The 11,130-nt window shown below is 36.8% G+C and overlaps 1 protein-coding gene across 2 annotated transcripts in view; it reads right to left on the minus strand.

Annotated features, from left to right (window-relative positions):
• The window catches only part of LOC102810898 (1-phosphatidylinositol 4,5-bisphosphate phosphodiesterase beta-1-like), a 1,100,672-nt gene that overhangs the window by 400,197 nt on the left and 689,345 nt on the right, over positions 1–11,130 (minus strand). For both annotated transcript variants that reach the window (XM_006870398.1, XM_006870397.1), the window contains exon 4: positions 5,216–5,353. In XM_006870398.1, coding sequence (XP_006870460.1) covers positions 5,216–5,353 — 138 coding nt within the window. The remainder of the gene's footprint in view (positions 1–5,215; positions 5,354–11,130) is intronic.

An 11,130-nucleotide genomic window follows, 5' to 3' on the forward strand; every position in this document is an offset into this window, starting at 1 on the left:
TCAGCAGTTCGAAACTACCAGTCATTCTGCAGGATAATGATGAGTCTTTCTGCTCCTGTAATGATTTACAGTCTCAGAAACCCTATATAGGGTTGCTACGAATTGAAATACATTCCATGGCACATCACCACCACCACCACCACAAACACACATGTATATATGGTGTGGCACTGTGGATTAATGCGCTAGACTGCAAAGTCAGTTTGAACTGCCAGGTTGGTGGTTCAAACTTACCAGTTGCTCCTTGGAAACCCTCTAGAGGGTCGCTATGGGTCAGAACCAACTCGACGGCATTTAACAAAATCAAAATCCCAACCCTAACCAAACAAACTCCTATTATTTGCCCTCAAGTGTGCTAATCTTAATGTTTTCAGTGCCAGTGTATGGCAATTTCATCCTTCTATTTTGTTTGAGTTAGAACTCTAGCATAACTCTACTTCTCTCATATTCACCAGCACATGGAATCAGTTCTTCCTTTAAAATGCATTCAGACTCTGACCTCTTCTCACCTTGTCCATAGCAGCAGCTTGGCCTAAGTCAGTACATGTCCTAACTGGTCTTTCTGTGGCATAGCGTTTCTCCCGCCTGCAGTCCACTACTGACTCCAATGTTTAGTCAAAGCATGCCCCTCACCTCTGGCTCCAATAGCTTCCATCTCACTTAGAATAAAGCCTAAGTCCCTTATAAATGCCTACACCACCCTAGAAGTTAGAAGGAACAAACTCTCTTACTTCCTTATCTCCCTCTGCTACGACATCCTTTCAGTCTTGCTCAATTTGCTCCTACCAACATGACATTCTCAAAGGACACCAGATAACTGTCTGCCTCAGAGCTTTTGCAAATTTTTTATAGATAGTCTCATGGCTTCTCCCTCACCTTTCTCAAGTCTTTGTTTCAAATCACCTTCTCAGAGAAACTGGGTCAATCCATTATTTCAGCTTTTACCCCAGGGCCCACTCTCCTTTGTCCTTATTTATAGGTCTTGAAATCACATATCTTCTCCCATAAACCACATGGCTTATGTCTTTATTTTATTTATTGCCTCTCATTTTCACTCAAATGTATGCTCTCTATGTGTAGGGATCTTTATCTGTTTTGCTCACTGTTTAATTCCAGCATTTAGAACAGAGCTTAACACATCGCAGAAAGCTTCATAAAATTCTGTTGAGTAAATACATGAATGAATGAACTCAATACCCATTATTTGATGGACAAAGAGTCTACTCAAATAGTCGTGGAGACCTCTTCCATTTGGTAGAAGAATCCAGCTGGCCTTTCCGGTTTATAGTTTCTTCCTTTAGTGATCCCTCATGGAACTCCAACCCCAGGTCTCATTTTACTTATTAGGGCAAAGACTTGTATAGTTCTCTTCCACAAAAGTACAATTGTGGTCTTACTAGAAGAGATATTTATTTTCTGTAGCATGCAAATGGCCCATATTTATCTAATACAGCAGTAATCCCTTGTTTGTTCGGGTTTTGTTGGTTTAATAGCAAGTGGCATATTGTAAGTTCCTCAACTTTTAAATTTGGCTTACTTAAATCATAATTTGAAATCAGTCTCCCTTTTTCTTTTGGAAAAATGAATGCATTAATTTTCAAGTTACAAGCTCCCAGACGATATACTTTTATATTATTCGGTGTCCTTTCCCATTAAAGGACATGGTGAAGGCAGTGTGGTGGCTCTGTACCTTTAGCATTAGACTGTGAACCATAACGTTGGAGGTCCAAGCTACCAGCTACTCTGTGGGATAAAGATAAGGCTTTCTGCTCCCACAAAGATTTATAGCCTTGGAAACCCTACAAAGGGTTGCTATGAGTCAAAATAGAATTGGTGGCATTTAACAACAACAACAATGCTCTGGTGAACAAGATGGTCCAATTTAAGGTACAGAAATGTGACTATTACACAGGGAATGCCTAGTCACAGATCTGCCTCTATTCTTTTTCCTCATTTCATGTGCTGAGCCCTATTTATCATCCCTTCCTCTATTGTAGTTTCCTGTGCTGATTCTTCCAACCTTGCCCTAAGGCATGTGGCCATGAGCGGTAGCACTGTTGGGAACTAGAGTAGGAGACTAGGGGGAAGATGGATATATTCATTTCTTCTTGAGGCCTCAGAGAGAGTTAGGGGAGTCCTAAGGAGGGGATTGAAGTCCTGGAGTTCCATTTGGTAACACACTCAGATATGTCCATTGGTCGCTAGGGGTACTGAAAGGGAGTCATAGGTAGAGGTGTGGCACTCAAGAGGCAAATGTGAAACAAACCATCTATTTCCCAAGCTAGTTCACTGAAGATGCCTGAAAGTGAAGGGAGCGTTTACCCTAAGGATACAAAGAGACTGGAAATTCATGCTGGTTAACAAAAGTGTGACAGCTGATCCACTGCAAGACATGGATCACATCTTCAGTCCAACAGCAGGAAAACTTGGAAAGACACAATTTTCTCATCTGTCCATGTCTTAAAGGAGTTACTTGTCTTATAGAATACATAATAAAATCAAATACATACTAAATTCAATGGTAGGGGAAGACATAGGGAAAGGAGTACAGGAAATGGAGATAAATACTCTTCCCTGATGGTACATGGAGGGGAATGAAATCACTGTAAAAAATTAGTTACAAGTGATTTAAATAAGAAAAAAGGCACATGAATTCTGGGATAAGTATCTTCACGAAAATTTAAAAGTTAGTTCTGATTTTGAAATTAATTGATCCAAGAGGTTTTCTTAAAATCTGCCATGATATTGTTGCAATTGAACAACTTCCTGAAAATCTCGGATCACCCTAAGAACATCACCCTTCTTCCATTCTCACACTCCCTCTCCTCCTGCTTTATTCTTCCTCCCAGGTCTCCATTTGACATAGGATACATTCCATGCTTAATCATGATGTATCTGTATATTTCCACTAGGATCTATTCCTTGGCAAGATGGACTTGTTTTGTTTTATTGCTCTATCCCTAACACTGCACTGTGGCTGGTACAGATCAGACAGCCAACAAACATGTGTTCAATGAATGAATGAGCTGGGTTCCATTTGTAAGCAACTTCTGAAAACAAATTTGGCTTTTAAAGAATCTGATGAGTCTGTTATGTTATGAAGTATCATGTTCACTGACCTCAAATATGAAATTGAAGGTGTAATAAAATGAGAAAGAATTGACAATTAGATGGATGAAATATAAGTTTTCAGGGTAAAACGATGTTTGGAAATTTTAATCACTGGTTGAGTAATTTCAGTGTGGGACTGGGGTGAGGGCAGGGAGAATCATAAAGAATATCACAGCCAGGGAAAGCAAAACATATTCTCTAGCCTTATTAGCTATACCAGGTGCATCAAGTAACATCTAGAAAAATCTCTATAAATGCAGTTCTGTTCAGGAATATCATAGGACTCAGAAATTAAAATCCCTAAAGAAAATGACTGTGTAGTAGCCCATAGAGTGAAAGAAATTATATATGTTTTGAATACAACTGCATAAAGGTTTGATCCAATATAATATATACAGATTGGTTTTTAATTTGTAATACATTCACTCTTAATATAAGTCTGTCTGATAGTCAATAATATCATTTATAGAAAAGGTTTTTTTTGTTTTTTTAATTGAGGTTTAGATAACCTTATGTATCTGTCACTTTTAGGGACTATAGTTATATTTAGGGAAAATATTTTACAAATCTCTTACAAATACTTTGTTTATCTATGTTGATCATTTTATTTAATCATCTATCCATATGCTGAGAATTGAACTATATACAATTCAAAAGGAGATTACCAGGATACCAGAATAAACATAATAGAAAGGCAAATAGAATTCAATCACAGAGATGCTATCATTGAAATGAAATTTTGTCAGGCATAAATTATACTATAGAAGCAAAAACAGTTAATTTGGTTCAAAAAGAGAGAAAACAGATTAGGTTTGTAACACATTCTCAGACCTAAAGACCTCAGAGCTTTTAAACACCACAGTGTTAAAAGTGGTTGACATTTTATTTATTCCATTTTAAGAGCTGAAGTGGATGTTATGTTATGTAAATGTTGGCAATAAACCATTTTCACTTCATTAGATACTGGGTAAGTATATCCAATGTAGCTTATGAATTTGACAGAGCACTAAGGGTTTAAAAATTACAGGTCAAAATACAAAGACAATATGAGCTGACATGACTCAGTAGTTGTGACTCCTGACATGAGAAGCTTTTCATGGGAACATACATGACATAGAAGCTTCCAAGTCTTCGTAGACTCATTTCATCAACTCTCCAAGCAAATTATCTGAAGGTTAAGAATCATCAATGGTGATGGTGGTAGTTGTGCGTCATTGAGTTGATTCTAACTCTTAGTGATCCTGTATTGGGTTTCCAAAGCTGCAAATCTTTACAAAAGCATAAAGTCTCATGCTGCGTCCATAGAGCGATTGGTAGATTCAAACTACTGATATTGTGGTTAGCAAACCAGCTTGTGAAAATCACTACGCTACCAGGGCTCCTTAAGAATCATCAATAGTATCTTGTAAACTATAAATATGGAAAAAGAAAACTATTATTTAATGTAAAATTCTGTTCTATTTTACTGACAATTGGAGTCTTCTAGACAAATGATCATATGAGTCCAGAGTTCCTATAAGTTTGATACATGGTGCCTTGTATTCTAGTTATTTCTGCAAGCATCTGAACAACCTAGTAGCTTAGTAAATTAGCAGTTCCTTGATGGACTGGTCATCTACTCAATAGTTGAATACATACTTGTTAACTTAATTTACATTTGTTCATATATTAGTTGAGGAACTGCTAAGTATACGGATGTAGGTTAGGTGTTGTGTAGGAAATAAAGGAGTTAAGAAGGTGATGAAGATATTCTCTCAAGGAGAGGGCTGGAAAGGAAATGCTAGAAGTAAGTGGCTCAGGGATGAGGTTAAGAGAGAATGTCTTGGGATAAAATGTTCAGGTAAAATGGAATGTGGTTTTAACGATATTTTCTTTTGCAAAGGAATTATACCCAGTGCCTTATTCTGTCTGAATGGTACACTCTTCATAAATCTAAATAGATGCTATTATTTAGAATTGAGTTACACTTATATTTGGCAACAGACTTTTTCTATTTTGGTTTGAATGATAATGCATGCTAAGCATGACAAAAACTCAGTCTTTCACAGGCAACACAAGAATCTAGATCAATGTGATATGCTTCCTAAGTTCCCATCCATCATACCTTAGCCACTTCTTCTTGAAAAGCAACGAGATTCAAATGGGAGATGTTAACCAAGTCTGGCCCATAGACCACAGTTATCATGCGATGCTCTAGGCGTCCAATGTTCCCCACATCCAAAAGTTCACGTAACTTAGGGTCCTGTAAATGAAATGATAGAAAAAAAAAATTAGTATACTGCTAAAGATTCTGACATGGTGATATAATTGCAAAATAATTCAAGCTAGAATGACTACAAGAAAAAGTTACCTTTTTTCTTACTAGAAAATGGTGTTAAAACCCTCAATTCCTAATTCCCCAATTACAGACCCAGAAGGTGAAGTAGTTTGGCTACAGACCTTGGAGCAAGGAATATCTGGGTCTAGATTTATGGCTTCCAGTCACGTGCTCTTTTTCCCATGCTGTCCTTCAGTAACACATTTTTATATACCGCAATTCTCATTTTATTTTCTCTAATCATTCCATGAATCACATTTTGGGGAATTGAGTTGTGTCCCCCAAACACATGTATTGCATACTTGGCTCCTGTACCTATGAATGCTGTCTTGGTTATGTTAATTAGATCATGCCCAAGTTGTAGGAATTAGAAAATCTAATTGCTTCTGGGTTATAAATATGGGAGTTTAGACATAGAGACACACACACAGACTGTAGAAGACAAGTCCCAGGAGAATATTGTTCACAATCCACAAACCAAGGAACACCTGGGCTATTGGCAAGGAAGTAACTGAAAAGGCTGAAATCCTGATTGAACTTTTAGCCCCAGGACTGTGATGAAATAAATAAGTGATCTTTAGAGCCACCCAATTGTGGTATTTTCATTAGAATAGCATTAGACAATGAAGACACATGTATTGAAAAAAAAAAAAAAATCTCCATCCTTCCCCTCAAAATTCAGGGACACATTAAAATGAAGATGGTGGTGGTGGTAGTTGGTTCTGACTCATAGCAACCCTTTATAGAGTTTCTTAGACTGTAAATCTTTGCAGTAGCAGAAAGTCTTACCTTCCAGGAAGATGGTGTTTATTATTAAGTGCCGTTGAGTTGGTTCAAACTTGTAGCGACCCTGTATAGGGTGTCTGAAGAGCAGCTAGTGAGTGTAAACCACCAACCTTGTGGTTCAAACTGACCTTGCAGTTCAGTACTTATCCTACAGTGCCACACCAGGATTTCACTATCCCTTTAAATCTGTGCTTACTGTTGGAGAACACCCATGCTTTGAAAGGCTGTAAAATAAGTGTTGCTTCTGACCTAATACTCATGGTATTAGTCCTCATATAATCAAAAGACAATACCATGAGTATTCAGCAAAACTGCCACTTCTTTTACAACCCCTCCCAGCATGAGTGTTCTGATTTAAAGCGATAGTGGAGTACAGTGAACAAAATCGTTCACATGCCACAACTATGTACATTTTAGATAGATCTCCAGAGTATTCTGTTCATTGAGGCCTAATGTAGTCACCTCAGAACAAGTTATAATTTTTGAGACAACCCAAGTCAGTAGTCCTAGTTCTGCCAGGAAGAGGAGGTCTCCAAACCTTGTGGAACTCAAAGTAAAACCTATAATATGGCCCTATCTACTGGCTTAGGTAAATTTATTTATCTCAAACAGAACAGCATGAGAAAGAAATGAAAAGTCTACGCAGAAAATTAACACGAACAAACATGTAGCATATTGGCAGTCAGGTTTCCAAGCAAGGAAAAGACTTGCTTTTTTCCTTCTGAAGCTAAATGCTGGACCAAATAAGGGACTTATTATTTATGCTGGGTCTTCTGACTTTCCTTCTGAAGCGTTTTTATACATGATATCCTTAGAAAGAAAGAGTAGAAATAAAAATAAAAATTAAGAAAGAAAACAAAACCTTTCCTGCCAGATTTCTTTATTTGGTGCCATTAATGTCCTCTCTTTAATTAATAAAACTTTCTACTCTGTCTGTAGGAAGAGCAACATTTTCAGGTTAAGTTATGAAGCGATAATTCCTTTTCAAAGTTGTGTCCAATATAACTGAAAGCTCAACTAACAGTTTGAGAAGTTTGTAAGTACATCCAGCAAACATCTCAAGAGACCAAACACTACCACAAAAGTATACATTTACATTACCCAGAATAGGAGAATAATACAGTTAAAAAATTATTAATACACAATAACAGAACAAAGAGAAAATTTTAGTATTCTAACATTAATAAACAAAAGATTGATAAGAGATTAAGATATCAGGACTTCTGCTGTGGGGCTGTGGGATCAGGCCCAGACTGAGAACCACAAGGTCAACAGTTCAAACCCACCAGCTGCTCCTCAGAAACCCTATACAGTGTCACTATGACTCTCAACTGATTAGATCGCTCCTTACAGCAACAAGAGATTAAAGGAAAATGTTCAGGAAGAATGGACTTTTGTGAAGGCTAATTCATGAAAGATAACAGCTTTGCTGTGAAATGGTCCATTGTATCAGTTTATGAAGACCACTGTGGCAAGGTTAGAAGAGAATATATATTTTATCAGCAATTTAAACTTACACTTGGATACTTGGGAGAGAAAAATAATTCTCAAGAGCCACATGAAACTTGTAAATTACAAGTTTAAAATCAGTGATTACAGATTTCACCATTATTTCTACTTCTATCATGTTTAATGGGAGTACGCTGGCTCTGTAGGGGCACTGGACTGCGAACAAGGTCAGCAGTTTGAGCTAAACTGCAGGAGAAAGATAAGGTTTTCAGTTCCCGCAGATTTATGACTTTAGAAAACCTATACAATGTCACTGTGAGCTGGAACTTCACAACAAGAAGAAAATAATCTTTAATGGAAAAGGATTTGGAAATGAATGAGTTCTGTACTTTGAACCTTTTCTTTATTTCCTTGAGTGTAATACAACTTACCCTGTCTTTTCTTTCTCAAAGACAGGGTGTTCACTGGAGTTGTCCTTAAGAAGTATAAACTCTGAGCAAGTAAAGACCATTCCAAGGAGATAACCAAAATAGAAAATCATTATTGAAAAGGGTTCAGAGGCCTGTGACAATATTAAGTGCCAAAGCAGCCCAACAAGCTTCCACTGAGTTGATTCTCACTCCTAGTGACACTACAGGACATAGCAGATATGCCCTATAGGGCTTCCAAAACTGGGAATCTTTACAGAAGGAGATTGCCACATCTTTCTCTTGTGGAGTGACTTGATGAGTTTGAACTGACAACCTTTTAGTTAGCAGTCCAGCACTTAACCTATATGCCACCAGGGATTTTATTGTTACATGCAGTTATAAAAAGAGTTATGGTGTGGCTCTGTAGGATAAACATTGGACTTCTAACTACAAGGTCAGTGGTCCAAACTCACCAGCTGCTCCTTTGAAATCCTATTCAGGGTCGCTGTGAGTCGGAACTGACTTGAAGGCACTTAACGACAACAGCAGCAGTTATAAAAACGATGACCAACTCTTGGGGGTATTTCTTTCTTTGTAGCATTTTCACACTGATTTATTTATACATAAACTGGAAAGACTTTATAAAAATGACTGATATATATGCATCTTAAAATTTATAAGAAAGTGATATTTAGGATTGTTGCTATTGTTGTTAAGTGTCATCGAGTCGATTCTGACCCATACTGACCCTGTATAGGGTTTCCAAGGAGCAGCTGGTGAGCTTAAACCACCAACCTTGTGGTTCACACTGACTTTGCAGTCTGACGCATTAACCCACAGCGCCACATCAGGACTCCTTAGCGAAAGAGTAAACTGACAATGCTGACTGAATGTGAGTAAACCAAATATGAAGATTTAGTGTATATTACATATGCAAGCAAAGTTCTTCTTTTCTTGTTTGGTGATGGGTCACACTGATTTGAACTATATTTCACCTTCTTTTCCACTATTACATTATTTTATTTTTCTTTAAGTAAATATGTTGTTAAGTGTTGTCGAGTCAATTCTGACTCATAGAAACCCTGTACAGAGTTTCCACGGAGCATCTGGTGGGTTTAAATTGCCAACTTTGTGGTTCACAGTCCAGCGCTTAACCTACAGCACCACACCAGGAGTCCAAGGTATCGTTATAACTTTGTAAAACGTTCATCTTCTATGTGGAGAACACTAAAGATAATTGCTCAGGATAAAAAAAGTGACTAAAAGTTGGAATTTCATTTTTTTGCTAAGCTGTCATTCAACTCCTGCATTCAGGATAGATCTGACCTATAATTAGAATTAACTGGACCAGCAAATAAAACTGATAGCTGTATTTTAACTACACACGTAAGGTAAGTTCTAGATTTCTAAAAGACATAATGAGATCTTCTGATTCACGCTCATACAACCATTAGGATTTGAAATTAATTTAGTTAATGTCTGTTGTAAAGAAAGTCAAGATCTGCACTTGTTTAAGTTCAAGTAATGATTCCTATTTCTAGGTGACAGGTCACTAAAGAAACTAAAGATTATTCTACAACTTAGAACAAAGGACTCAATTATAGTATGCAATAATCTATAAATATCATATAAAATGTTAGAGATTAATGGAAGGATGAAACAAAGGGTAAATGATTTTTTTTTTTTTTTAATGAAAAGAGTTAAATGTTAGTTTGAATCCTCATTCCTTAATATGACTTTTTTAAAGTTCTATTTGCTGGATGTTGGTGTTGTTTAAGTGCTGTCAGGACGGCCCCAATTTATAGCTACACTGTATAGGGTTTCCAAGGAGTGGCTGGAGAGTTTGAACTGCCAACCTTGAAACTGAAATGACCTTGCAGTCCAGTGCATATCCTACAGCAGCACACCAGGACTAGATAATCACAAAATAAAACATCTTTTCAAGTCCTCTAGGTTTCATTTTTGATACCAGGAGGATTTTTGGCCCAGGAATACATCTTATCTATTTCATACCCTATGAACTATAATTTTATTAGACTTTAGACTTATTGAACACTTTGTTTATTATGTTACTTTTGTTCCCAGCACATAGTGCAATCCTTTTACTCTGAATATATATGTTGTTATTACTGTTAAGTACCATCAAATTGGCTTTGACTGAAGACAATGCTTCTTAGGGTTTCTGAAGATTGACTGGCGGGGTAGAACCTCTAACCTACAATGCCACACCAGGGCTCCAGAATATATAAAGATGAAATTTTACTCAATTACTCATGTGAAGAACAGGTTGTAAAAGTCTTTCCATGAACACTCAGTACGGTAGTGGAAATGAAAGCGATAGATTCATTGTTGTACTCAAGTGATGTTAGTAAGTTTGAGCTTAACAAAGGCTAAGCGATTTCTTTAGAGGCAGAGCAAACTCATGTTTTAAAAACCCTTTTTCAAATTTCGTTGCAAAGAAAAGATATAAACTTATTATCAGGGTGACTCTCCATCAATAATTTGAAGTCAGCATTTTCCTCTGGGGGGAAAAATAGATTAGCAAGTTTCTTTTGAAACAATACTTCTCCTCACACCTCTCTTTTATAAATGTGCTGAAGATGCAGTCTCCTCTGGAATATACCAGTAGCATACACAGTTCACATTTTCCCTCCATAAAAGAGTAACAAGTAACATCCACTTGCAACATTATGATTCTGAAATATGGTGTTATTAATATTTTCCCACACAGAGCTAAGACTTTTAGGGAGCAACTTATTTTTCTTAATTGAATTTGGGGTTCCTTGAATATTTTTCATCTATTTCTTTAGAAAGATGTGGTAGAGGGGCAAAAGGCTGATGATGGAAAAGAAAAGTGATAATGTATAAATACTAGAAAGAAAAAGAGCTGATAAAGCACTATTCTTCAATTCTCACAATGGTATTCTAATGACAAGATTATATCTATTTCTCTTGACTAGAATGGTGATGAATATGCATAGTCAGTCTCTACTCAACTCACTGACAGCCTCAATGTACAAGTATAGAAATTTGTTGGTGGATTAAAAAAAAAAAAAA

This window comes from Chrysochloris asiatica, unplaced genomic scaffold (genome assembly GCF_000296735.1).
Source record: "Chrysochloris asiatica unplaced genomic scaffold, ChrAsi1.0 scaffold00141, whole genome shotgun sequence".
NCBI classification, from domain to species: Eukaryota; Metazoa; Chordata; class Mammalia; order Afrosoricida; family Chrysochloridae; genus Chrysochloris; species Chrysochloris asiatica.